Below are 27,112 nucleotides of genomic sequence, written 5' to 3'. Positions count from 1 at the left end.
ACATCTTAGCCGTACCCTCATGTCATCAATCGTCCGTCTACTCCAGGGTAGCATATGAGACAACTCTCACAACATTGAATGACATTCCTCTAAAACAAACGCCAAGATCAAGATCGACAGATGGCAAGAGGATCATCGAAGAAAAGACAAAATAAACTTGGATGACACTCGTCTTCCACCCAATTGAGTTTGACCGGAGGAACCCGCCCGGTGGAATGCCAACGGCTGCCGTTAATTGGCGGAAGCGTACCTCACAAACCCGCAATTACATCAGCGATCGTAGATGGAGCTCTCACGCGATCAAAAATAGAAGGTGCGACCATCACCTGCAGTGGTCTCAGTACCTGCTGCAGCTGTTCTACTGCACTGCACTGCACTGACTGCTGCAACCTCCTGCACCTGCCTAAAACCAAGGTCACGAAAAAAGGGCGATCGGCCGTTTTTCGGAATATTCGTCCAAAGCTTCTTCCCAGCCACAGGAACAGACACAATCTTAATTGTCTCATCACACCACAGACCTCTTATATCGACATCTCTCAATCGACATTAATCACCAGCAAATGCCCTTGTCGCGTCAACTGGAAGCCTCGATCTCATCGTGGCTCGTGTCAGCCCCGCCATAGCAAATGCAAATCTTGCCCTCCCTGCCTCCCTACCTACGCTACGTCACCACTCGTCAAACTTAAGCCTTGATCTTCAGCGACAAGCTTTCCCCAAGCTTTCCAGAGTTGCCATTACACATCATGGCGCCCTCGCGAAATAACTCTTCCAATGCCGCCGCCAGGAGGGCCATGGCCGTTGAGCGCACAGCTTCCTCTGGCTCGTTCCACGCCGGCGCGCCGATCCCTACTTTGAGCAACTTACGACGCCAATCCCATCGATACCAGACATTTCCAACCACGCCGCCAAAAACACCCCTCGAACAGCCCTACGCAGGTTCCAATGCGAGCGACTCCGAAGACGAAGATGATGGCGAAGAGACGCCATTACCTGTTCGCCAACTGTTGCTACTTGCCTTTCTCTCCCTCGCCGAACAGACCGCGCTGAACTCAATATCCCCATACCTCCCCGAGATGGTGCTCAACATGCCGGGCATTCCCGATGAAAAAGCAGGTTTATATGTTGGAATACTCGCGAGCTCATTCGCATTGGCCCAGCTGTCGACCAACTTCCTCTGGGGCTATGCCTCGGATGTCATCGGAAGGAAGCCGGTGCTGATCATGGGCACAATTGCGCTCATGGGTTGTTTCTGTGTCTTTGGCTTCTGCAAGGAGTATTGGCAGATTGTGGTGATTCACGTTTTGATGGGACTACTCAACGGAAACGCTGCTTGTGTCCCAACAGTCTTGGGAGAAGTCACGGATCGATCCAACCAAAGCCGCGCGTTCACATACTTGCCTGTCATTTACTCCCTTGGCAGCATCACCGGGCCTGCTCTGGGAGGCATACTTGTGGGAACAATGGGTAAGAAATACCCGTATCTGGCTCCCAACATTCTCTCTGCTGGTCTACTCGCTATCAGCGTCATTGTGGTCAGCATCTGGTTCGAAGAGACTCTGGATAAGACCCAAGTCGCATTTGAGAAGCCCGCATGGGTCGACAAGATCTTGTCCTGGTTCCCTTCGCGACCCCCACCTCCTCGACGTCCCTCTTGGAGTGCGCGCTGGCCTCGTTCGCATTCTCAGAACCAACCTCTCCTCTCCTCTGGCCGAGCGCTCGAATCCGACTCGGATGAAGACGAAGACGACACTGACGATAGCGACAACAACCTTGACCCCGCCCTGTCCGCCTGGAAGGATCTCAGCTCAACCACCATTCTGGTCCTGTTCACCTACCTCGTGTTCCAATTGTCCAACATCTCATTCAACAGCTTGTACCCCATTTTTGCTGCGACGCCTGCACCTGCCGGTCGCGACTTGCTGCCCAGTAGAATTGGCGTCAGCTTGAGCATCGCAGGATTGGCGAGCTGCATCTTCCAGGCCTTCCTGTTCCAACAGCTTAAGTCTAAATTGGGCAACCTTGGTACCTACCAGATCTCTCTTCTGGGACTCGGCATCAGCATGCTTTTTATGCCATGGGTTGGCTACGCCGACGACAAGCCCTTGTTCGGTGTCGGAAGCGGCAAGATCTGGCTGTACATTGAGCTTGGGTTGGTGTTGATCTTGAAGAATTTGTGCGCCGTCGGCGGTCTGTCGAGCGTCATGCTTTTGGTGCGTCCCTTTGAGTGCCTCTATTAAATTAAACCTTGCTAACGTTTTTAGATCACAAACTCTGCGCCGTCCCACGCAAGCCTCGGAAGCCTCAACGGTATGGCTCAAACTCTCTCTGCCCTCGGCCGCAGCTTTGGTCCTTTCGTATCCGGCGGACTCTTCAGTCTGTCCATCAACATTCGTCCCAAGGGCGAGGCATTGGCCTGGAGCATTTTTGGAGGTCTAGCCATCCTGGGCTGGGTTTCATCACTATTCATCCGCCGAGATGGACTTGAGAGTGATGATTGGCAGGGCTCAGATGAGCATCTCGCCGACCAAGAAGCTGAAGAAGCATAATTGGCTCGAAGCTACAACACGGCCCGAGCCGAACAAACTTCAATAGACCATTTTAGCATTTTGCATGGGATTCGTTAGAGGGTTGCTTGTTTTGGGATGTCATTGTTTTGATGATTGGGCGTACTGGATGGCTGCTTTTGAGAGTTGGTGATGAAGTAACGAAGGATAACTTGATATATATTGTATAACTGATAGATAAATTGGATTGTCTCGGTTTACAAGTGATTGCTTTGATGCAGTGGCTTTGAGGTTTTCCGTATTCTACTGATTGAGGACTTGTTTCCAAACTTTAGTTGCTATCGCAAGAGGGTACAAATAAACACCCCAAGGCCCTGCCTCAGGGTATCAGAAAAATTGACCGCTGGGAGTATAAGAGACAAAATTATTAGGACATCTTATGCTACTTAGACCATGCTTCTCAGACTACTTATTTTTATACCCTAAGACTTAGGAGATCAACTTTTCTGCTACCCAGTAGCCCTGGTCTAAGCAGCATAAGCTGATCTACTACGGCGTACCTCATTTCCGCATGATACGTTCCTTTAACGTTGAGCTCGAGCTTGATGCAGGCGACTATGAAGTCCGTGTCAAGATCAACGCCACACGCGATCATGAAATCCTGCCTATTGAAAACGTCATCAAGAGCAACGCCAAGTCACGACGTGAGAAGTTCCTCCCCATCGGTCTGCTTCATCGGCCATTTTTTCTAATACCCTAAGGACAGCCCAAGGTCCCAGTCTAAGCGGCATAAGTTTACCTACTAATTTTATCTCTTATGCTTTAGCGGCTATATTGATCTTTATCATTTGTACAGAGAATTGAATGAGACCCGGCGAAAGCAGTTTATTTATTCTTGGGTAGTGTGTTCTTGAACCATCTAATCACTAAGCCTTTTTGTCAACCCTAGTCGTACTGGGTGTACTGGGTAAGAGGGCAGCCCGGAGTCGTCAAAAGCTCGACCTCGATCTCCTAGATCACTTCATCTAACATGCTCAATAGTCGATAGTTCTGCTGCCATCCCAAGACATTGCGAATATAAGATATCGCGACCGGGCTAATGATAACCTCAGAGGTGGTCCAAAGGCTCAAATGCTCCTCCAACGCCGAGATCTCGGTGGCAGAAATCGTATGAGTATGCAAATTCCCATCGTGAAGTCCTGTTTCCCCTATCCCTACCACTGATTTCAGAGTGTTGAAGAGATTAAACTGGTTCAATCGCACCGATGCGTACGATGTGATATTGTTCAAAACGGCAAGGTCGTCCTTGCACTTTTGCCTCGCTATCATGACGACGCAGAAGATTTCGAAAACACGATGTTTGCGACACCAGTCCGCTCCGCCCTGTCTGCCCCCCGCCAACAATTTGTCAAGTCGTTGAAGTGCATCTTCCCAGATGTCGTGGGTGACTGGAGGTCTGTCGCGCAGCATAGATTGCAAGGTAAGGAGTGGTAAAATGTTCACCCCGTGGTCATCTTTGAGCATCAGCGACTCTTCGATATCTGGTGTACGTATGACTTCTTCCAGCTCCTCGACTGTGGTTTCGATCGGTAGAAAATCCTCTCTTTCCGTAGGCATTCTGCCTCGTCTGGGCAATCCTTCGTGGTCCAAGACGATCTTGCGGACGGCGACATTCGGCCTCACCATGTTGATCCATTTCAGCCGGCGTAATAGTTTTCGTTTGAACAGGGTAATCTCGGAAGGTAGGGACCAGTTGGACATGTTGATGATTCTGATTGATAGTGAAGCTGATGATGGAGATGATGTGAGAGTGAAAAGGTTGAGTAAAGAAAGCAATGGTAAGCAACCTAAATACGTAGTGTCACAGACTGGTTGCTTCTTGCTTTGTGTTAGGTTGATGAGTGGGAAGGTGCAAGATGACTTTGGGAAAGACTGGTTGGCTGCTGGGTAGCAGTAAGTCTTAGGGTGTAAAAATAAATGGCCTAAAGGCTATGATTTTAGTAGCATAAGATGACCTACTAATTTCGTCTCTTATGTTCTCAGCGGCCAATTTTTCTGATACCCTGAGAGTTGGTTCCTTAATCAATGGACAATTTAGACACTCGAGGCATAATGGACGAAATATATAAGTCAGTTTATGCCATTGTGGTAATGCTCTTGGTCTATTTATCTTTGTATCCTAAACATTTGGACGTTTATGTGTAGTCTACAGTCAATGAGAATCCTTCACGTTTTGTATCGCGGTGAGACGGTTAGGTTTGTTGAGGGAGGTGTAGGTGAAGGATAAGATTGTCGTGTGGAAGGTACACTTAGCACAATAGCGTTGCTGAGTCTGTGCACGAAGTTGGAAGAGGGTGACGACAGAGTAGGGCTTTTCACCACGGAGATTTCTGTCCTGTCGGATGATAGTAGCTAAACAATTCTCGCTAGATTACTGGAAGACAAGAACGTACTCATGAATCTTAGTTCCATGGTCGCCATGTAAGGCTGAACTGAATAACATTATGTGGGTCACGAGTTGGGTGTGTTCCTTCAACACGAGAATAAATGTTCGTGCTATAGGGTAGATTGGCTGGACTTGCTTAAAGCCATCGTGTCTTTCAGCCACAGCCTTGGAACAGTGGCAAATGTAGTCAGAATGTTCCATACAGATTCCCACATCAAAACATGGCATTCCCGAACCTAATAACAATTTTGACATCATTTTCGCAAATACCGTCGACTACTTGACTCGTGCAGATCACAAAGACCTCCAAAACCTGAGTCTCACACGCTGACTAACCTAACCAATCTAACTTTTTCTTCACTCCACAGAATGTTCCTCCGGATATACAGTCAAGCCAGGGCTAAGGCGGCTGAAGCATTAATGCCAACTCGGCGTTAATGCAAAACTTCGCTGCTTCGCTACTTTGTTGCATAGGTAGTTGCCGCTTATGGACAGCGCTAGAAGGATCTTGTAAAAGAATATTCTACGATGAACCAAAAGAAACGGAGACGCCGAGGTTTATTCACACCGTATCATCGAGGTCCGTTTTTAGTAAAGTAGCCGAGAAGATGCCACGTTCCCCGCCCGCGTTTTAGTGACTTTGTACCCTTGTCTCTCTGATCTGGACCAGATTCTTACTGTATTGTGATCGAGATAAGGATCTGACATTTTATGTATAGACATCAACTCTCAGTATGCAACAAGACCAAGACTTTCTATTCGTGATAGTCACAAATAACCAGTTTACTCGGAAAGACACGTTGGATTCACCCATCTCTGCTCTGTATAGAATGTCACCACTCATGAGGTCATTGCCCCTTCGGGAAGTATCACCGCAACCTTGTGGATCGACGCAGTGACGTTTTTAGCTGTTTACGAAAAACTTCAATGCTTTTTTTCTCGCCCATTCTTACAAATCATCAAATAGCCTCGGTACATTGCCGCGCCACTTTGACGTGGCTACGGTACTCTATTGCACCACTATAATTCTGTAAGCTCTTGTATATATAGATGTCATCTCTGCAGTGACGTCGTTTATTTCTCATACTCATTCATATCATACTTTATCTCATACATATACTATATACCCATCCCTCACTCACACACCTTTACCTCACTTAATCTCATATACACATATACACATAAACCGTCATCATGGTTCAGAACAAGACCCTCGTTTACAAGAAGATTCCCACCGGTCTCCCTGTCGCAGGCGAGCACCTTGTCACAGAGGACCGTCCCATCGACATCGAGTCCGCTCCCGAGGGTGGTCTCGTCCTCGAGGTCCAATATGCCTCTTTCGACCCTTATCTGCGCGGCAAGATGCGCGACACAACCGTCAAGTCATACGCTCCCGCCTTTGAGATCAACGACCCCATCGTCAACGGCACCCTGAGCAAGGTCATCAAGACCGACAACGCCGACTTTGTTGAGGGCGACCTCGTCACTGCCTACCTCCCCATCGCTGAGTACGTCCGTGTCGAGAAGGAGACCATCCCCAAGGTCAGCCTCCGCAAGGTCCAGAACCCTCACAACCTCGATCTCGGCCTCTTCCTCGGTCCTCTGGGCATGCCTGGTCTCACCGCCTGGTCTGGTCTTCACGAGATCGGTCAGCCCAAGAAGGGCGAGACCATCTTCATCAGCTCCGCCGCTGGTGCTGTTGGTCAGATCGTTGGCCAGATCGCCAAGCGTGAGGGTCTTACTGTTATCGGTTCCGTCGGTGACGACGCCAAGCTCGACTTTATCACCAAGGAGCTCGGCTTCGACGCTGGTTTCAACTACAAAAAGGAGTCCCCCAAGGATGCCCTTCCCCGTCTTGCCCCCAACGGTATCGATATTTACTTCGAGAACGTCGGTGGTGACCACCTCGAGGCTGCTCTCAACAGCCTGAACAACGGCGGCCGTATCCCCGTCTGCGGTCTCATCTCTGAGTACAACACCCCCGCTGAGAAGCGTGAGGGTGTCAAGGGTCTCATCAACCTCATTGCCAAGCAGATCAGGATGGAGGGATTCCTCGTCGGTCACCCCCGCTTCGGTCCCAAGTACTACAAGGACCACCAGGAGAGCCTCCAGAAGTGGTTGGGCGATGGCAGCGTCAAGGCCAAGCTCTTTGTTACTGAGGGTATCGACAACGCTGCTGATGGCTTCATCGGTATGCTCGAGGGCAAGAACTTTGGCAAGGCTGTTCTGAAGCTTCGTTAAGTTAATGCGTCTACGACACAAACATATATTTAAAATAGGATTGGAGTTTTATAAAAGTATAAATAATATCAAATAAAAAATATTAAAATATCTGAGCATTTCTTCAATATTGATATGTGATTTATTCTCCTTGACTGCAATCTCTTACTCTTGAGACCGCGGTGAGTGTTAAGAATGCAGTGAAGAGCGCTGTATGGGGTAAAGGGGGTATTACAAGACTGAGGTAAGGTTAAAAATGCAGTGAAAAAGCCCTACTAAGGGCTACCTGCATTATGTACTAAATTATATTGAGACCTAATTATAGACCTTGTAGTGTATTTAGTATAAGTTAATATTTAAACTAACTAGTAAGAAGGTACATAGCTAGACTTATAGTGCAATTAAAAGTATTATAAATTAATATACTTTTATAGCTATAATAGTAGCTGCTTATATAAAGTTATTATTATAATATATAGCTGCTAATAATACTAACTGGACTAAAGGGAAATAAGAGGATATAGATAATAGTCAGTTGCATAATAAGTAAAAAGGCTGGTCTAAACGGCAAAGGCTGGATAAAGAAGCACAGTAATAAAGACTGCTACGACAAGCTATATACTTACACAGCCTCATATTCCACCACAGCCTCCCATATCCCCTTCACATAATCATCATCAGTAAAGTCGCAAGGCCATACAACTCTCAGCAATGCCGCCTTTACATCCTTCCATGTCTTCAAACCCAGAACCCGACTCTGTTCCCGTGCAAATTCTTCAAAATACAGTTTGATTCCACGGTCGTGTGCGAGGTCACCCTGCATCTTGTGCACTTGAAGACTTATTACCGCAATAAATGACTCCCAGAAAAGCAGATCTGCTAGTTGTGGTGCATTTGGCTTTTGTAGAGCATAGCTGAGATCGCGTTGGAGTATCCTCATTGTGTGGAGATAATTGTCTCTTGTGAAAGGTCGCCAGAGTACCACTATCTGCTCCAAATACAGTTCGGTTGCGATCGATAATCCAACCCACGAAGTCTTCTGCTTATCTTCATCAATATTGTTTGCCGGAGTCTTGTTACCTTTAGGCACAGAACTTTTGTGTGCTTCAATAAAGCCTTCGTACAGCATTGCTGACGCCTCGGATTGCCAGAAGTCATGTTGTATCTGGTAAGCACTTCTGGGTAATGTTTTTGAATACCCATCGTAGAAGTTGCGCGTTAAGACTCGAAGCCCTGGCAGCACACGGGCAACTGAAATATCTTGAAAGATGTCTCCGCTGTAGTTGAAGGTCACAGGGAACTCGCGAATAGCGTTTAGTGTGACGCTGTGAAAGTATTGACCCCTGTCATCCGCGATATGCCAACTGCTTATGCTGGGAGTACCGGTCAGAGATGCTGAACTGGTCGTGGTCTCGGTGAAGCCTATGGGTCTTCGTAGAAACTCAAGAGCCGTCGTTGCACCGTGAATAAAGGTAGAGGTTCTGGGAATGTCAATATCGGTAATATACGAAATGAACCGACGATAGCACGTACATTAGAAAGTATCGATCTGATAGTTTTTGGTCCAGAATTGTGCCCCCTGTAGCTTTATGCCCTTCTCTATAGCGTGAAAGAGCGTATATGGCATTCAAATGTTTCTCTGCCATCTGATGATCTCCACGACAAGCCTACAACAGCTCAGCAACAATCCGACTATCATCATTATTATCTCTGTACCTCTGTGTATGCTAACAACGCCATCTGCTTCGTAATAGGCGCGCAGAGTGTATAGTCTCCCTTGGCAAACCATTCCTTTACTAAGCGTACTGTCTCAAGTGTATGGAAGTAAAAGGTCTGCTCAAAGCTTTTAATATTACCAAAGTTGAATCCAAAATGGGTAGCTGCAATTAGAACTGCACTTCGAAGTGCGTGGGGATCTGATATGATGTGTGCCATGCTGTTGGATTTTAGCTTCTTGTAAAGAAACATCGAGTCAAATAAACAAACCGTCTTTGGTGGCGGTCTGAAGATAACGCACTAGCGCTTCCTCCTGGTTGGTAGACTAACAAGAACACGTTAACAATGAGATATTGGTCCAGAATGAAGCACCTTACAATAATGGAAGAGTTCATGCGATTTCAGCGGCATGTTAATTGCCAAACAGTCCAGGTTCTTTTTAGAACCCGCTACAATGAGTTGGTGAGTCAAACTCTGCGTATTGGGCACCTCTAGTTGTTTCGAAGAGGTTGAAGCGTCCCATGGGGCATGTTCCCATGGCTGTGCAGCCCCAGCTCTCTCCAGCGCTCTTCTTTCTCTTAGAGGAACTTGAACGGGTGGATATTTGCAAACCTTGTTAATCCTGATACAGTTTTGGCTACGCGTACGTAATCAGCATTTGAACAAATAACCGATTGTTAACTCACCATATGGGACGATTTTCGTCACATTTTACTCGTCGCGCTTTACACTCAATGCAGCCCATACGGCTACGTGTATGGGCACGCCGCTGTCGGACTTTAATAGGCTTGTTGTTATTTGATGACATGGTTCCAATTGCGATCCCAGTATTGGGCGGTATTATTTTGTGAGGACGCGAAACTTGATTGCTAAGATATTATGAGGCTTTATAAGTAGTCAGCACTAACCAGATTTGGGTGGATATACGTAGGTATAAGCGATATGCTGTTATCTCAACTACCTGACAGCTTAGAGACGGCAGGCATCTTACGGACCCAATCCTGCAGTCCTCCCTCAACAGCATTAACAAGCCATCTAGATAGCGCTGCTCGCTTTTGAGAATATGTGTGACCTTTCTCACCAATCCATCCCACAAACGTCTTGCCATCTTCCCTGTCGCGTGCCCAGCTTTTGTTGTCAGACTCTCCCGGGATACCAGCGATGTGAAATATGGTCCAGTCGAGATCCTTTGCTTCGTTTTCGAATGTCTCGCCGATACCGATGATTGTGCGATATGTCCCACTCGATAATAATCGTACGAACATAACCATCGCTGGCAGAAGAATGCTCCACGAGTCTTCTGGGCTGACAATAGAAAGTGTACCCATCGCGAAGACTCGCTTGACGCCGTGCTGCCGCATTGCGGGAAAAAGTGACGATTTATAAAATCTAGGGAGGACGCTGGGGTCCATGGACTTGTCACTGAGTTGAGGCCCAAGTAACGACACAACGACGCCGCATTTTGCAACGGCTGTCGCAAGTGCTTGATTGTTACTTAGTTCGCCTTTGACAATCTGGAATGGTCAGTAATTGCGAAGGTAGTGATCTCTGCCATTTGCGGACTGACCTCGAGCAAAGGATCCGCGGCCAAATCTTCCGGAACCTTTGACGGGGTTTTTGCATAAGCTACAACTTTATGTTTGCGATGGAGGAGCTCGCGTAGTAGACAGATGCCTGCGGGTCCGGTGCCACCAAGGACGAGTACTGTTGGTAAAGACATATCGAGTATTATTATTGAATGATGATTAGAAGTACGATTATTGAACTTGGCTGGGTTCTCCCAAAGAAAATATGTTTATATACGTGTTTTACCGCCCATGGTCTAGGCTTCTGGACTTGGTATTGTTTCTTTCCGAGCACGCGCAGGGACCTTAGTAAGTCTGGAATATATACTTGACTCGTTTGAAGGGATCATCTCGGCTGTCGCAGATAGAATAATATTACTCCAAGATTAGCTAGGCGCCTAACGATATAGCAGCACCAGGATTGGTACTGCTATGGCAGATGAGTTCGATCGGAGTCGAATATTCCAAATCACTACAGAGGCTTATTTAAGTTATCGGGGCAATCTTTGACAAAATCAGACTCAATTCTCCCTTCTAAGCTATATGAATTCTCCCTTTGTGCCACGGTCTCGGCGTCAAGCCTATTCCCTAATGTCCCCCAACCCTCTATTTTACAAGGAGACTAACCCATCTCTCAATGTGAAAAAAGTCTGGGCTCCGTTCCATTGGCAGCCTCTGCCAGAATCTTGTTATTGGCTCTAGTCAAGTCCCACTTCAAAAATAGACAGGTAAGGCCGCTCAGCGTTGCAAACACAATCAACAAAATCATGGCCATGAGATATCGCGGCTCGTCCTGATCTCGGAAGAAGTAGGGGCTCATGATGTTTCCAAGCTGAGCGATAACGTTGATCATACTTGTGGCGACCGCCTTCTTCTCAGGCGTCTGGTTAAGGACGCCCGCGGCCCATGAGTACACGAGACCGTTAGCAGCGAAGCAACCGGTGACGTATAAGAATGACGCTACATATCGAGCTGGTCCGTTGAGCGTTGAGACTGAGATGACGAAGCCAACCACAGAAATACCCATAGGGATAGCAATGTGGTAGGACCGTTCGTTGCTCCTGTCGCTTGACCACGAGATGAACAGGGACGCGATGGCACCAATAAGGAATGGCGGTGCTGTGCACAGAAGGGTAATAGTACGGGAACCAAGACCGAACCCACTGACTATAGAAGGGTAGAAGTAATTGAAGCCGTAGGCAGCATGGTTGCAGATAAGCATAAAGATCTCGACTCGGGGTTAGTATTGACTAGGGAGATATGTGAACTGGTTAGGGGAACTTACGAATACCCAAGTTCGGTAGTCAGTGACAGCACTCTTAAACCCCCACCAGACAGAACGGTTGCTCTCTTGCGGGATGCGGTCAATGGCAAGTCGCTGGTTAGCAACTCGAAGCTCTTCCTCCGTAAAGAGCCATTTCTGGCTTCCAGTATTAGATTCGGGAAAGTCGGGGAGTAAAACGACCGCGCAAAGAGATAACAAAAAGTTTACGGATCCGATGATGATGTAGAGCCACTGAAGCAAGTCTCGTTAGCACTATTCCTCATGACAAGATTGCATCTTCATACCCTCCAGCCTGCGAGACCTCGGACCTGGTCAAGGTTGGAGAAGACGCCAGCTGCAATGAGACCAGAGAAAGCTGTTGCAACGACAAGACCAGAGTACAGAATTGCCATGCGCAGACCAAGTTCGCCACGCGTGTACCAGCAGGACAAAAGGAAAAAGACTCCAGGGAAGAATGGAGCTTCTGCGATGCCGAGGAGACATCGAACGGTGATGAGATGGCCAAAGTTGTCGGCGGCGGCGGTGCTGGCAGAGACAGCGGACCAGACGCAGGCCCAGATAGGGAGGTAGATGGAAGGACGGACGCGAGTAAGAATCATGTTGCTGGGGATCTGCATGACCATGTATCTGTTGTTACGGAGTCAGTTCTGAGTCAAGCAAGCAGTGGGTTTGGTAGGTGCACGAACCCAACGTTCAGGATCGAGACAGCAGTGCTGAACTGAGCTCCAGTAAGGTTGAGATCCTCCTCAATGCCATTCAACTTGGCCTGGCTATATTTCAGGTTAGCTCAAGTCCAATCGACTGGAATGAAAAACACCTACGCGATGGCGGTTCGATCGAGATAATTGAACAGGTACAGCAGCCAGATAATCGGCATCAACGTAAAGTCTAGCTTGCGAACGATACGCCGAGAGATCTGCTTAAACTGCTCATCCTCAATAGGATGATCATCGGTTTGAGCCTTGGCCAGCTTGATACTGGGCTCTTTCTGCCCAAGATCCTCACCATGGAAGAAATCGGGCTTGGAGTTGACGACGTCTGCCATTCTAACGGTGGAAATATGACAAGTGTATGAGAGAAGATGTTCCTGAGGAAGAGAAGCACGAGTGCAAGTTGAAGAATTTGAATCCCCAACGGCTGCTTCATATATGTTTTTCTCCCAGCTCTCGTCAAGGGGTGGGGCGAGATTCTTTGGGGTTTCTGCTTTCGGGGCAGATTCTGGGGTTTGGATCCGGGGTAACAGCCCGAGCCAATCGCATGGTGGCCGAGCATATTACACTCCTCGCTATTTTAGCTTCGCTCTTGGTCCGACCAGCATCAGACGAGCTAGGGAACCACAGCTTCTCCGCACTCTCCCCGGGATAACAGCAACTCTGCGGGGGTGACGGGGTCTAGACTCATCAGCATGAGGACATGACATGACAGATTGCGACTTTATCGCAGCTGTTGATGTTAGGCAATCGATTTGTCGTGATGTTGTGACATCGAATCTCCCGCAGCTGCCATCTAGTACACACACTTCAGACTCAGAAAATGTCACAGCCACCTAAGAAAAGAGCGCGACAAACATCCCAAGTTGACAACGGGCCTGCAAGCGCAGCAGCCTGTGAAAGATGCCGATCGCGAAAGGTCAAGGTACACAGGCCTAGTATTGCAAAATCTGCTGTGGACTAATCTCTCAATGTCAGTGCGGAGCCGAGTTTCCCATATGCAAAGGCTGCCTCAAAGCCAATACACCGTGCATAATTGCCGATCCATCGACCCAAAGACCTTACACTCGAGAGTAAGTTCTCATGACGAGCTGGATGTGAAGAGAGATGCTCACTAGGACTTTTGCTTTAGGGAAGTATTTGCACTGGAGCAAAGGTTGAAAGACCTTCAAGAGAGGGCAGCAGCGATTGATACTTCAGTTGCAGTTCAAGATGACCCTCTAACTTCTCGTCAAGCAAACATTGGTCGAATCACACGTCCACCGGACGTTTTTCGCTATGTTGGTCAAGATACGGGCGTCAGGTTTGCCTTGACTCTTCTTGAGGTGATTAGCTGAGACGCTGACCGGCTTTTGCACAGTTTCTTACTCTCACAGTTTCATTCGGCGTCGGATCGGTTACAGCATGGTTTATCGCGGCCATCAGACGACGTCCCAACAACGCTCACTCGTATTGAGTACCATTCACCCCATCCGTTCCCAGCTCCTCACATCGCTGTGCAAGCCATTGATCATTAGTAAGTTAAATCTGCTATCAATTCCCCTGCGTACTACCACCATCAAAGTCTCACGGATCGCAGCTTCAAAGAGTTTCACGTCGCACACCCGTTTCTCAAGCGAGAGGTGCTGCAAAGCTGCCTTGAGCGGGTTCCGGACTGGAGCACCCAAGAAAGGATCAACTTGACAGTTGAGCAGAGGCACGATATCTTCCAGCTCTATATGGCCATTGCTATTGGCAGCATACGACTGTTTCGGGAAAAGACATTGGATCAGCATCCTTTCGGTTTCTTCAGCGCCGCTTTAGAGATGAATCCTCCTGCAGAATCTCGCTACAATACACTTGGAAATATTGAAAACCTCATATTAATTGCTCGCTTTGGTGTCTATTACAACATTGGTATGTATGAGGTCCACTTCACCAGGCCTGCCGCTCTCTCGGGTGCTGATGCAATCGACAGGATGCTCGCTGTGGGAGCTGAGTCGTCTCTGTATGAGAAGTTGCATCGAGCTGGATCTACATAGACGACGCCCCAAATTATGCGGCAATGATACCTCGCTCCTTCAACAGTGCCAGAGTGTCTTTTGGGCGGCTTATCTCTTAGATAGATTCTCGTCGAGGACTTTAGGGCGTCCATTCGCAATAGCGGACAAGCTCATCTCCACCGATATCCCGGACCCAATTCCGCCCCACGGAGGAGACCTCTCGGTTTTCCGATGGTTGATCGGAATGGGACGCCTTTCATCTGAAATCCAATCCGCGATGGAGGAGAGAAGACCGTCTTCTGCATTATTTAGTGTCGGACCATCTGCAACTTCGACTCCCGACCTAGGTGGAGAGTTGTGTCAGCTACTCTGTTTTCATCACGATCTACGCAGTTGGCATGAGTCAGCGCCATTATTTGATAACCCGAGCTGCTTAATGGAGACAAGAGAGTTCTTTGAGTTGACATACCAGGAAGAACGACTTCGTCTCATCCGTGCAACTATTGAGGTTTTGGGCTCTAAAGCCCTGCTACCGCCTGGTGTACTTCTCGAACCCTGTCTGCAAGCCGCTCGCGCAATCATCTGTTCCTTCGCTGCTTTGCGGGGTCGGAATATGATTACTTTCTCGAGAGCCTATATGCACCTTATATTCACTGCGGCGTTGGTTATCCTTGCAATGCTCGAGACGTACATCCATCCACAGAATGTACGTAATCACCAGACAAGATCGTCTGGAATAGATGCTGATGACTGGCTGCGAGATCTTGTTGATGACCGGTGGATCGCTGGCGCGAGAGATATATGGAATGATCTATCTGTAGCTGGTTCATTGCTATCATGGTTCGCAGAGTCTATGCCAGATATGGCTGTATATAACCAGTTTTTCCAAAGGCTGCGCCGCCAGTTGGAAACGGCAGGATTCTCAGAAGAACAGTCTACGCAGCTGGTGCTGGAAGGTACTGCGGAAGGTTATGAAACACATCCATTTCGCGAAACCCCACCCTCCAATACTTCAAACGCTGAGAATAACACTGTCTTGAATATAGAGCATCCGCTGGATATGGGTGGCATGAACGACCTTGATCTCACAAACGTTCAGGCGGTTAACCCGCAGTGTGGAATGAGTGAGGATGTAATGCCAGAAGGGTGGCCACTTGCCTATGTGTTAGGGGTAGAGGGCATCTCAGCGGGCTTGTCTGAGTTTCTGTGGGATACCGTGGTTCCATGGGAAGAGTCTCCGGCAAGTTCATCAGACTTTTAGCTTAGTTTCACAGGACGCTATGTTCCATTGCAACTGTTTGATTCAGCAATTTCAGCCTACGTCGATATGCATTGAGCAGTGCTCCCTAGCAACCTTGCGACTTTATCTATCTGACGACTGACTTCTTATTGTCACGCAGAAACTGAAGAATACCATCTGTAGCCCCGTTGATCGTAGCGATTTGAGTCTCATCCGTCGCAGCAGCAATATGCGGCGTCCCAACGAAACGCGGACAGTTCCAAAGCCTCTCATACTTTGCCAATGTCGGCGGCTCCTCGCAATGGCAGTCAAAGCCAGCTCCCCAAATCTCGCCCTTATCCAAAGCATCTGCCAGATCTTCCTCGTTGACAATCCCCCCACGTGCTGTGTTGATCAATATGGCTGTTTTCTTCATCTGCTTCAGCTGTGGCGCTGCAATCATGTTCTTCGTACTGTGAGTGAGGGGGACATGTAGTGTCACCACGTCTGCGACCTCGAGAAGCTCAGTGAGAGTCTCGACGCGTTTGTAGGGGATCGTGTCCCAGGGGCCTTGGTTGTCGTGGAAATATGGATCGAAAGCAATGATTTCTGCTTGCAGTCCGCCGACGAACATTTGTGCAATAGCTTGACCGATATGGCCCATGCCTACAACTCCAATGATCTTTCTAGACAGCAGCATTCCGGCGACGGTCTCTTTTCGGATAGCTTCGCCCTGGATTTTCTGTCTGATTACCACGTCGGGCACTTCCCGAGCGACAGTCAATGCCAGACAAAGCGTCATCTCTGCCACAGCCGAGGCATTAACGCCAGGAGTGTTGCAAACTTTAACATTATGTCTTTTGCAAGCCTCGACGTCAATCTTATCCAAGCCGACGCCCTGTTTGCCAATGACTCTCAGTTGCGGTGCCGAGGCGAGGTCGTCCTCTGTGATGTAGTAATCCTTGATAAGGATTGCTGTGGCGTGAGGGTGCCAATTCTTTGTGCGTGGATCGCCGTAGAGGATGCAGTCAAAGGACCTTTGGGCGTACTTTACAGCCTCTGGGTGAAAGTCACTGAGGATGTAAAGTTCAGGTTTGGTGGCGGAATCAGCCATTGGTGTGGTGATCGGTATCGAACCAATGTGAAAGATGGTATGAGTGGCTTCTGGACAAGATTCCAAGTTACAACTATATAGTGAACCAAACACGTCGCGGATCGTCGTTGGAAGACTTTGTTATCTAGCCAAGTCCTCGGCATTAGACATCGGGCGCCTTGCGAGGTTTAGGTCCGAAGGTAGCAATATCGCAACCCCGCACTATCTTACCCTTAACAAAAACAGTTGGTAAGGACACGAGTAGCATTAGGCTGTACTAGTGCCACGGTTTGTACTTATTCCATGAAGTTTGACCATTAAGAGTCTCCCGAATAGTCTCAGATAAGCTTCGTTACATACGGAGAACTTTTGCTCAATTCGGTCCAGCCTGAGAGATTATACACAAGATGGCGGCCGTGAGCTGTCTTAAATACATTGGTCCAGTATCCCGAGCGCCGTCCTTGATTGCTCCGAGCTGATCACCAATAACCTCAGCTGACGAGAAGACTGAAGCTGGGCTTGACATTGATATCAGAAGCTTACGAATATCTAGAGCCATACGACCATAGTGATTGAGTCGAGGGAATTGTCTTCCCACTACGTCAACTTTAGCAATGGCAATATGAAATGCATCATTGACACTACCAACCTCAAGTCCATCCGCCCATGCCTCACCTTCGGGTGATAGATGATAAGAGCGTGAGGAATTGGGGACATATGATGTTACGGTATCTGCAGAATTCTGGAAAGGCGCTGAGGGTGGTGGCGTGTGCCATCTCATACTTGAAGCATCTGACCCCAAGTGACTTTGAGGAGCGTGCCAGGTGGTATTCTCTCCTACTCTGTTCCTGACGATGGTTCGAACAGCCATTAAGTATAAACACGCGAATGCCATGGTCAAAGAGCTGTAGCCAGTGATCAGAGAGAGATAAGAACGACCGGCCATGTGAACGCGATCCAAACTTCGAGCTACAGCTGCGCATATTTGTGCAATCTTCAATCTCTTCATCCGGCTCTCCTCGATATTAATGTCGCCTAGAAACATGGTGATTGCCTCAGGTGTAGGCTCGGGGTCATGCAATTCAGGTCCAAAAGAAAATAGAACCAGCAGTTCCCTAATTGACAGGCGTAGTATGAGGGTGTTATATAAAGAGGTCTGGAAGAGATAGATGTTACAGCGGTCTGGCTCATTGTGGGGCAATGAATTGATCCTCCAACTGATGGCCTGCCCGAGCTGATGCTCGAAGTCGTCGCAAGGGGGTGACGATTGGGAACTTTCAGTAGTCTCAATAATAACCTGGGATAGAAGCCGGGCATATTGGAATAGTTGCTTGTGATACACATCCCGAGCGATGAGGCGATGGGTCGCGGATGGAGAGGTTCGGAGATCCAAGATTATCTGTCCATGCTGTGCACATTGACTAGGCGAATTCGAGGCAGAATCTGGCAGAGGAGTGGTGATATGTTTCACATCGATACTCGGCGGTCTGTCAAGCGCGGCGCATATCAAGACATCCAGAAAATAACATCCCCAAAACGCCCATCTTCTCTGTTGAACATCCAACAGCGACACCGAAGCAGACTTGACATCTTCACGATGATAGCCCAAGGCGATACACTTATTCATCGCGAAGCTAGAAAGATGCCAGGCTGAGCCAGCAGCAGAACAGTGCACGGCAAGGATAACAAGTAGCTGTAGACACTGGATGATATCGAGGCCATCTTCCTGATTAAACACCCTGTCGAGTAACTCCATGCATTTTCCGAGGACATGCACCGCAATCCAGGATCCTTGTGAAATAGGATATGAATCGCTGACCAGCGGCACAATAGTTATGACAGCGTACGCCATAAACACATGCGCAGGATCCGTAGCGACAACCCTTCTGAAATGGTCCTCCTCGGGGTGTGATATAGCGTCGATGCCCGCTAGTACCTTGTCCACGGCGAGACGTGGAAAGCGAAAGTCGACCACCGCAAGGTATATCTCAAGAGCCTTGTTCACATCTGCTGGGGGGATACGTAACCGATGTTTACTGCCCTGTGGATGGTGGAGATATGTCGATATGCCTTCCCATAGTGAGTCAGGGCGAGCAGTAGACTCAGGGTCACCACCGTAGGTCTTTGTGATGCCTGCGATTAACCGCGGAGTGGAGAGGTGTTTGAGGAACTCGCCACGACGAGAAGGTGGCTCAGCCATGGCGCTTAGGGAAAGGAATCTCATGTTCATGCTTGGGGAGTGTGGTAAAGTTGCCTTGTCCTGGTGCTCAGATGGCCCTGCGGCAGCATCTGGTGACAGTCTATCATGCTCAACCGCTGCAGAAGCGTTACCACTGCCAGGCTCTCCTCGGTCATGACCCCGAAGCTTCTCCTCCAAGGCCTCAATTTGCTCGAGCAGTCGTGTGACAGGTCCTTTCCGCGCGATAATTCTGTCATTACCGGAAATAACAGTCCCCTCGGACGCTGACCCAGTGCATTCGGCTTGAGCTTCTTGGCATGGTTGACAGACGGGGATTGTGCGATCGCATCGTTGTTTACGACGTGAACACCGCTCGCAGGCGAATAGTCGTTGTTCGGACATTGAAGCGGATAGAGAGCGAGTTCAATCTTGCTATTCATTCATGCAATACTGATAACGTATTGATGACAGATCATCTCGGCATGGGTCCCCGAGATGCGAGGAAGATCTCGCTGACTCCGCCCGAAGCTAACGGCGCTCATCGTCGGACTCCCGACGATCTCAGTGGCACTTGGCGTAATGAAACTCAGTTGCCAAGTCCACTGAGTATCGCTAAATTGTAATGATCATTAGTCGAGTGATACTTATACGCGAAATATTGTTACGATTCATCTTCCCATCTTCATCTCTAACCCCTTCACTCCAAGAACCAGACCAAGTAACTGACTACACAGAAAAACTAAAACTCGTATCCAAGGTAAAATGGAAGCAGAGAACGAAAAGCCAATCACGGTCGACGAAATCAAAGCCTTGGCTCAAAAGATCTTACCGGCATATGTCTGGCGCTATTACGCTGATGGAGCTGATGATCAAGTGACAACTTTGCGGAATCAAGAGGTATATAGAACGTGAGTGTTACTACCCTAGACCTGGCCAAATGCGACAGGTGACAGTCGGTCACGTCGCGTGAGGGCATGAACGTGAACGGGTGAACGGGTGAACGGGTGAAGGGGCTGAAGCCTCTTTTCACGCCTTACCTTATCACCTCATTACAGCTCCCACATGAAGACGAGTCAGATACTAATCAGTTTACATCGATAGTCTTGTCATTCGTCCACGCATTCTTCGAAATATATCTTCAATTGATACTTCAACACGGATATTCGGGAAATACTACGACATACCCATAGCAATCGCACCGAGCGCATATCAGCGACTAGCTGGATACAACGGCGAGATAGACGTTGCCCGAGCCGCTTTTGCCCGTCGCACTAACATCTGCCTGTCTTCCAACGCGACAACATCCCTCGAAGACGTCGCCCAAGCCCTACCAAAACGCGACGGGAAGTATCCTAAACCATGGTTCCAACTATACTTTGTTCGTTCCCGTGATATAACGAAAGAGCTTATCGAGCGAGCAGAACGAGCGGGCTATGAAGCTCTCGTGCTGACAGTGGATACGACGACCATGGGGAATCGCCTGCACGAACGGAAGAATCCGTTGAAGTTGCCTGCTGATTTGAGCATGGCTAACATGACTACAATCAAAGGCGGTGGCGCATCCAAGGGTCGATTGATTCTGAATGCGGAGACTGCGGAAGAGGCTGCTAAGATTGAGAGGGAGCATTCGGATCTTCTCATTGACTCGGCCTTGACGTGGGCAGAGACAATTCCCTGGCTACGATCTCAAACAAACATGAAGATCATACTCAAGGGAATTCTCACAGCTGAAGACGCCCTCTTATCAGTAGAAGCAGGTGTCGACGCTATCATTGTGTCAAATCACGGAGGTCGTCAACTCGACAGTGTTCCAGCAACTCTTGAGGCTTTACCTGAAGTTTCTGACGCTGTAAAGGGCCGCATTCCGGTTTTATATGACGGTGGGATCAGTAAGGGCTCAGACGTTTTTAAAGCCCTAGCTTTAGGGGCAGATCTCTGTCTATTGGGACAGTCAGCGCTATGGGGTTTAGCTGTGAATGGGCAACAGGGGGTAGAGACAGTGTTGAACATCCTAGAGAGAGAGCTGTGGCGTACAATGGTGCTGAGTGGCGCTGCAGCAATTAAAGATATCTCTAGGTCAATGCTAGGGGTACGGAAATCTGGTGCAGGCTTTGGTATTGCAAGTTTATAAAGATAGTAAAAACATTTTATACTGTGCCTTATTTATTAATTTATTAATTTATTAATTTATTAATTTATTAATTTATTAATTTATTAATTTATTAATTTATTAATTTATTAATTTATTAATTTATTAATTTATTAATTTATTAATTTATTATATAGGTACCTAGTTACTAGTCTAAGTATTATTTTAACTTAATAAATACTTAGAGCTAATAAAATAATATAGTAGTTATAAGTAGTATATAAGCTATTTTCTTAAGATAATATGTGACAGTTTGGGTTCCTAAGGGGTAAACTAGTCCGTGCTAGGTTTATATTGGCGGATTCGTAGGGCGTTATCACTAAGCAGTTGCGAAGTATCACGTCTCTTAATAGTAAATAGAGCGGTTTAAGCGTATTCAGGTAAAGAAGTCTTATTGATAGCTGGTAAGCTAACTATACTAACTAGTGCTAACTGGATGTATATAGTAAAGAGAACAGGGTACTTGCGAGTCGGAACAACGTGACGGCCCCAGAATACAATTACTTTACGTTTAGACCGGTGAGTGTGTCACGTGACGCGCTCGGTGATTCAATCTACAACCTGCCTAGCTACGCAACATAACTTTGCATAACACAAAGTGCCTTCTTCTAACAGTAGATTGTATATAACTAAGAGAGTGGTTTTTTCTTTAGTTATATTAGAAGAAGGAAGAAGGGGATATAGGTTATTAAGGAGGTATTGATTTTGTATTATGCGAGATTAAGATTGCGTTTATGCCCTACTTTATATGACTCTCGATACAAGGCAACCTCTTTTTTTATTAACGTTATATAAACCATTAAGTGACAGCTCCAGAGGAGAGTGGATCGGCCTTTCTTATAACTCAGACCCACGGGTAATACCGTATATTTCCATAAAATTGAACAATTATAGCTGACTGGCTAATACACGCCTCCAGATCTTGCTACCAAACTCGGGGTATCAGAAAAAGTGGCCGCTGAGAACATAAGTGACGAAATTAATAAGTCATTTTATGCTACTAAAACTATAGTCTCTAGGCTGTTTATTTGTATAACGTATTTAATAAGCGAGCGTGATAGACAAGCGAATATAATAAGAATCTTAACTATTATTAAATAATATATAATAAAAATATAATAAATTATCTAATTAATTAAAATTACTTACTATACTCTTCTCTAGATGCTTTTAGAACTACCTAATAGGTCCTTATATTATATTTAGTCTTATTATATATACTATATTATTAAATACCTAATTTAATTAACTTTCTTTAATTACTACTTTTTAATAATTTACTTACTACTTATATATTAATATCTATCTAATTAATTACTTATAATACTTTTTTTATAATTATAAGGTCTTTTTTTTATAATTTAATTTTTTTTAACTTTTAATATTAATTTAGCTTTTTATTTCTTTTTTAAAGGTTTTAAATTTTATTTCTTATTAAAATAGTCTTATATATAGATCTCTTTATTACCTTAATAAGAGACTAAATAGCTTTAATAATTAACTTTAAGGAGCTATTTTAATATCTTTTAATTTAATTCTTAAGGTATTTATTTTAAGATTAAGCCTTATTAGCTATTATTAAGGTCTTTAAAGTCTAAAGAGGAGAAGGTTTAATAACCTTTACTAAAGAGGTTAAAGTCTATAGCTATATATTAAGCTTTAAGATAATATAATTTAAGTTAAAAGGAGTAAGCCTAGCCCCTTTAAAACCTCTTTATATATTACTTTTAGTAAAAATAGCTTTATATATAATATAGAAGGTATTAAAGAACTTAATTTTAAAAATATAAGTTATAAAGTATTTAATTAAATACTCTATTTATTAATTATAAGCCTTTTTTAAAGGCCTAAAGTACTTAATATTAAGAGGTTAAAATAAATAAGAGGTATAAGTAGGTATATAAAATATAATAATATTCTTCTTTTTATAATATTTCTTAAATTTAATAAAATAATAACTTTTATAACTATTAAAAATTAAAAAATAATAAGAATTAACTAATTATTTAATTATAAACTAATTAAAATATTTTAATTAATTAAAATTAAGCTAGTTATTAGTTTATTTATTTTAGCTTAATATAATAATTTAATTATTAAGGAGGTTATATTTTTAATACTAATTTATAAGGTAATATTAGCTTAAATTAATAATAAATAGTAGGATTAATTAACTTTTAGTATTAATTACCTTAATTATAATAATCTATTTATAGTTTCTAGGCTATATTAATTTTAATTTCTTTTACCTCTTTATAGCTATAATAATTATTCTAAATTATATAAAGCCTATTATAAAGCTAATCTTATTAAAATTCTAAATATTATTTAATTAGATATTATATTTTATAATTATATTCTTTATAAGTTAAAACTAGCTATAAATAATAATTAGATTTTTATATTTAGCTCTCTAATAGTTATATCTTTAAAATATATATATTTTTAGCTCTAGTTATTACTTAATAAATGTAAGGGTATTGAAGTCGCCGAACCTCCGCAGAAGGCTCGGGCCCCTTATATATGGATGTGTGGCACAGCTATGGCACATTATGCCATAACTGCTTGATCTTTTAGTCTATTGGGAAAGTGCAGCATGCCACCTGTACTCTTACAATAAAGTTATATATTTAATATATACTAATAGGTAATATATTATAGTCTATAAGTAGGGAATTAGCTATTTCTTCTATAAAATGCAGTTATAAGGGGAATCTATATAAATCTAGGTTAAAAAGAAATTAAACTATTATATCCTCTTCCTAATTAGATAGTTTCTATAAATTAAGTATAGAATTGCATCTTAATTAAATACCTTATTGGTAGTAATATAGCTTTATTTGCCTAACTTAATAGATCTCAGCAGTATATTAGGTATTTAGTTTTAGGTTATTTTAAAGGGCTTAAAGGGTAAGAATAACTCTAGCTTTATCTAAAGGCTGTAGCATTATAAATGGTTAAGAATTAACTGATCAGATGGTTAGGTATAAGGTTGAGGGATTTATGTCACGTTCGCTTATCTGTCACGCTCGCTTATCAAATACGTTACCCTAAAAGTTGGAGGCTAACCCGATCTTTCTGTTACCCACAGATATCGTCCAGCCGCGGAAACATTCCCTTTTCGTCATGGCAAGACAGACAATACCAACAAGCCATATCCTCCATGTCCATTTCCATTCAGAAACAGATCAATATCTTTCTCAATCCTCTTGAATAATCCACCTTCCTTTCTCGTCACTCTACACTCTGTGTTTCTGCTCAAATGCCCAAACTACAAGGTTCAGTTGGCGCCAAGATAGAGCGGACAAGAACCTTTACAGGCTGCCGCACCTGTCGAAGCAGACACGCAAAATGCGATGAAGCTCAACCCCAATGCGGCACTTGCCAACGCCTGGGGTTGACATGTGGAGGATACGGGGCGAAGCTGTTTTGGATCGCGGATGATGCTGTCAGACCCGAGTTGCAGCAGAGTCATCGGGGTTCCGAGTATCGGTATCCACTCTTCTCCGGCACGTCTTCCGATCAGTCGCATAGTAGATGAAGCTAATTTGTGGAGTAGAGACTCAGCGCAAGTTGATGAGTGATGAGCTCTCACAGAGTCTGGACAGAAGAACTGCTGCGTCTCTGCTAGCTGATATTGACTCGGCTGGTGAGAAGATGGCAATTGATAATTCTGGCTCAGCTTTGGTCAAAGGTCCATTTGGAGTGTTCCAGTCAATTGGAGACTCTGTATCTCCCGATACTGTCGAGTGCTCGCCGGATACTAATACCGATGATACCTTTACAAGCATGTATCCCGAAACAGACAGCTTTGTCGAGGATATTCAGCGATCAGATTGGCCGGATCAACTTCCTACTGATGAATTGGATATCTTTGCTGCATCACTAGACCCGCATTTTGAGATCATCGAGGATCCAAGTATAGTCAATCAAGTACACGACTCCTCAATAACGGGCTTCTTTATAGATGACCTTACGGGTGCCGAAGGACTAATCTTCAGCCCTGGGTTCATGTCACGGGTTATCGGTACTCCCGAGCTTGAAGCAGAAGAAAATCTCGATTCAGAACGTGTTACGGATATAATCCCATACCCGACAGAAACATCACACAGCCGCGCAGGTATACCCGAAGAAGCAGGGCATCTACTCAGACACTACAGACAGAACATGGCTCGTCGGTCAACAATGCAGGCAAAGCGTAAATCACCCTGGGAAATAATATTTCTCCCCTGTGCGCTCGAGACCTTTGCAGAGTTATCTCTATGGAATGAAGCATCTCATACTCGTTCGTCCATATTTTATACCCTTCTCGCTCACAGTGCCCTGCAACTTCATATCTCGGGATCTGATTCAAAATGGAAGGAAATTGGATTGAAGAACCATGAACGAGCACAGGGTCATTTGAGAGAGGCGCTTCAGCGTGAGATGTTTGGGCCAAAGCAGGCTAGTTATAAAGAGCTTTTGATGGCCATTCTCGCTATGGCTATGACTTCGGTAAGCTCTACCCCTACTATCATTAGCCAAACACTGACGTAGTCAGCTCCATAATGGGACTCGTGCCTTTAGAATATTCCTCCTCGATGCAGAACGTCTTATTCGACTAAGAGGTTTAGTCAACCAAAACCCCTTCAAGACCCGTCTTCTACACCACATGTACACTCACCTACGCGTCATCGCAGAAAGCATGTCTCTCTGCACAGAAGCAATCACTGAGAGTTCCGCCAAAGAAAACCAAGTCCAAGAACTCAGTCGAACGTTTCGTATCACGGAAGAGGGTTTGAACATTGGTCTTGACCCTGCACAAGAAAAGACAGACGATATAGGCTACAACGATATCCACTTGGAAGTCCAAGGGCGTTGGAATCATACTCTTTACCCTGTTATATATGGGATTCCGGAGAGTCTGATGACGCTTTTGAGTCAGACTGTTTCTCTCTCGAATGAGAAAGCTCGTTTGGAGAATGTGGCGCGGTGCAATCCTGGTATATCAGAGGCATTAGCAAAACATACAAAAACACTAGAAAACAGAATATGGGGCTGGCCTTCCACTCTTGACCCTACAGGACCCGTCGAAGTATCCTGCAGAACAACCGATCTCGTCACACAACCCCAAATCCGCTCCATGACACTCGCCATCCACCAAGCCCTAGTAATCTACTTCTACCGGCGCGTCTACGACATGAACGCCATGATTCTGCAAGATCTTGTTCGAAAAACGCTAGATTATCTAGAGCCTTGCTTGAGCGATTTGATAGACGAGCAGGACTTTGCGACGAGTTTGGCGTGGCCTGCTTTTGTGGCAGGGTGTGAAGCGGTGACGCCGGAGTTGCAGGAGAGAGCGTTGGTTTGTCTTGGAGTGACGGATGAGAGGGGGGTTTATTTTACGAGGGAGCCGGCGAGGGTGGTTGTGCCGTTGATTTGGGAGGGGAGGAGGAGGTCGGGGGATTGGAGTGTTAGTTGGCAGAGTCTTGTTGTCGATGGGATGGGGTAGATGAAGTCAGATGTTAGGTTTATATCTCTGTCTTGCTACTGATACCGTACTGTTAAGGGCACCCTTCTTGGATGACTCGCTACCACATATTTCTGTCTTTTCATTATCCGATGTTAATAAAAGATTCGAGGATCTAGCATTTGAAGATCAAGATGGACTATGAAACGTTATCACCTAATGATAACAAGCTATATAAGGGTCACTCGATGGCTACTGGGTAATAGAAAACTTTACCTCATAGTCTAAGTTTTAGGTTATAACAATAAATAGCCTAAAGAGTATAGTCTAATTAGCATAAGCTGAACTAATAATCTTATCTCTTATATTTCTAGCGGTTAAAATCTTTCTAATACCCTAAGGGATAGTTATTATTCACTGTTATTCGAGTGGTATTCGAGTATCCATTATCAGTGTTCACATGTGCCAACCGTCGGTCTCTTCGTTCAAGAAATACGCAGTAGTATTCATTCTGAACAATCTGACACTATCTTAGTTATTAGGTTGATGAAACACATAGGAAATATTATTCGAGTCGCGGTTGTCATATTTTCCC

General features: G+C 45.5%; 12 protein-coding genes across 12 annotated transcripts; 5 read left to right on the top strand and 7 right to left on the bottom strand.

The window, feature by feature from the left end:
* Window positions 1-743: 743 nt before the first annotated feature.
* Window positions 744-2,546, top strand: FGSG_00152 (uncharacterized protein; the record flags this gene model as incomplete). Its single annotated transcript, XM_011317457.1, has 2 exons — window positions 744-2,210; window positions 2,262-2,546. 2 exons carry the CDS (start codon window positions 744-746, stop codon window positions 2,544-2,546), a joined length of 1,752 nt encoding a protein of 583 aa, XP_011315759.1.
* Window positions 2,547-3,449: 903 nt separating this feature from the next.
* On the bottom strand, window positions 3,450-4,292 carry FGSG_00151 (uncharacterized protein; the record flags this gene model as incomplete). Its single annotated transcript, XM_011317456.1, has 2 exons — window positions 3,612-4,292; window positions 3,450-3,515 (listed from the first exon to the last, which is right to left on the bottom strand). Exons 1-2 carry the CDS (start codon window positions 4,263-4,265, stop codon window positions 3,450-3,452), a joined length of 720 nt encoding a protein of 239 aa, XP_011315758.1. The 5' UTR covers window positions 4,266-4,292.
* Window positions 4,293-4,730: 438 nt separating this feature from the next.
* FGSG_11687 (uncharacterized protein) lies at window positions 4,731-5,208 on the bottom strand (the record flags this gene model as incomplete). The annotated part of the gene is made up of 2 exons (XM_011317455.1): window positions 4,731-4,899; window positions 4,958-5,208. 2 exons carry the CDS (start codon window positions 5,206-5,208, stop codon window positions 4,731-4,733), a joined length of 420 nt encoding a protein of 139 aa, XP_011315757.1.
* Window positions 5,209-6,106: 898 nt separating this feature from the next.
* Window positions 6,107-7,281, top strand: FGSG_00150 (uncharacterized protein). Its single transcript, XM_011317454.1, has one exon. The coding sequence runs from the start codon at window positions 6,145-6,147 to the stop codon at window positions 7,189-7,191; it is 1,047 nt and encodes a 348-aa protein (XP_011315756.1). The 5' UTR covers window positions 6,107-6,144; the 3' UTR covers window positions 7,192-7,281.
* Window positions 7,282-7,445: 164 nt separating this feature from the next.
* Window positions 7,446-9,694, bottom strand: FGSG_11686 (uncharacterized protein; the record flags this gene model as incomplete). The annotated part of the gene is made up of 7 exons (XM_011317453.1): window positions 7,446-7,497; window positions 7,797-8,651; window positions 8,704-8,837; window positions 8,887-9,106; window positions 9,157-9,211; window positions 9,264-9,523; window positions 9,573-9,694. 7 exons carry the CDS (start codon window positions 9,692-9,694, stop codon window positions 7,446-7,448), a joined length of 1,698 nt encoding a protein of 565 aa, XP_011315755.1.
* A 145-nt stretch (window positions 9,695-9,839) lies between these two features.
* Window positions 9,840-10,606, bottom strand: FGSG_11685 (uncharacterized protein; the record flags this gene model as incomplete). The annotated part of the gene is made up of 2 exons (XM_011317452.1): window positions 9,840-10,400; window positions 10,454-10,606. 2 exons carry the CDS (start codon window positions 10,604-10,606, stop codon window positions 9,840-9,842), a joined length of 714 nt encoding a protein of 237 aa, XP_011315754.1.
* Window positions 10,607-11,085: 479 nt separating this feature from the next.
* FGSG_00148 (uncharacterized protein) lies at window positions 11,086-12,781 on the bottom strand (the record flags this gene model as incomplete). Its single annotated transcript, XM_011317451.1, has 5 exons — window positions 11,086-11,679; window positions 11,737-11,967; window positions 12,021-12,363; window positions 12,423-12,506; window positions 12,558-12,781. The coding sequence occupies 5 exons, from the start codon at window positions 12,779-12,781 to the stop codon at window positions 11,086-11,088; spliced, it is 1,476 nt and encodes a 491-aa protein (XP_011315753.1).
* A 488-nt stretch (window positions 12,782-13,269) lies between these two features.
* Window positions 13,270-15,689, top strand: FGSG_00147 (uncharacterized protein; the record flags this gene model as incomplete). Its single annotated transcript, XM_011317450.1, has 6 exons — window positions 13,270-13,371; window positions 13,425-13,519; window positions 13,579-13,749; window positions 13,807-13,962; window positions 14,011-14,433; window positions 14,468-15,689. 6 exons carry the CDS (start codon window positions 13,270-13,272, stop codon window positions 15,687-15,689), a joined length of 2,169 nt encoding a protein of 722 aa, XP_011315752.1.
* A 106-nt stretch (window positions 15,690-15,795) lies between these two features.
* Window positions 15,796-16,761, bottom strand: FGSG_11684 (uncharacterized protein; the record flags this gene model as incomplete). Its single annotated transcript, XM_011317449.1, has 1 exon — window positions 15,796-16,761. One exon carries the CDS (start codon window positions 16,759-16,761, stop codon window positions 15,796-15,798), a length of 966 nt encoding a protein of 321 aa, XP_011315751.1.
* Window positions 16,762-17,113: 352 nt separating this feature from the next.
* On the bottom strand, window positions 17,114-19,321 carry FGSG_11683 (uncharacterized protein; the record flags this gene model as incomplete). The annotated part of the gene is made up of 1 exon (XM_011317448.1): window positions 17,114-19,321. One exon carries the CDS (start codon window positions 19,319-19,321, stop codon window positions 17,114-17,116), a length of 2,208 nt encoding a protein of 735 aa, XP_011315750.1.
* Window positions 19,322-19,681: 360 nt separating this feature from the next.
* FGSG_00145 (uncharacterized protein) lies at window positions 19,682-21,050 on the top strand (the record flags this gene model as incomplete). The annotated part of the gene is made up of 2 exons (XM_011317447.1): window positions 19,682-19,827; window positions 20,021-21,050. 2 exons carry the CDS (start codon window positions 19,682-19,684, stop codon window positions 21,048-21,050), a joined length of 1,176 nt encoding a protein of 391 aa, XP_011315749.1.
* A 3,280-nt stretch (window positions 21,051-24,330) lies between these two features.
* On the top strand, window positions 24,331-26,722 carry FGSG_00144 (uncharacterized protein; the record flags this gene model as incomplete). Its single annotated transcript, XM_011317446.1, has 4 exons — window positions 24,331-24,601; window positions 24,628-25,562; window positions 25,609-26,372; window positions 26,617-26,722. The coding sequence occupies 4 exons, from the start codon at window positions 24,331-24,333 to the stop codon at window positions 26,720-26,722; spliced, it is 2,076 nt and encodes a 691-aa protein (XP_011315748.1).
* Between the last annotated feature and the right edge of the window lie 390 nt (window positions 26,723-27,112).

The sequence above is a fragment of the Fusarium graminearum genome, chromosome 1 (assembly GCF_000240135.3).
Source record: "Fusarium graminearum PH-1 chromosome 1, whole genome shotgun sequence".
In the NCBI taxonomy this organism is placed as follows: domain Eukaryota; kingdom Fungi; phylum Ascomycota; class Sordariomycetes; order Hypocreales; family Nectriaceae; genus Fusarium; species Fusarium graminearum.
Note: the sequence above shows the minus strand (reverse complement) of the source record. Positions and strands in the feature narration are given on the sequence as shown.

Excerpts from the sequence above, each read along its gene's own strand:
- FGSG_00150 (XM_011317454.1), top strand. The coding sequence starts at position 6,145 with ATGGTTCAGAACAAGACCCTCGTTTACAAGAAGATTCCCACCGGTCTC.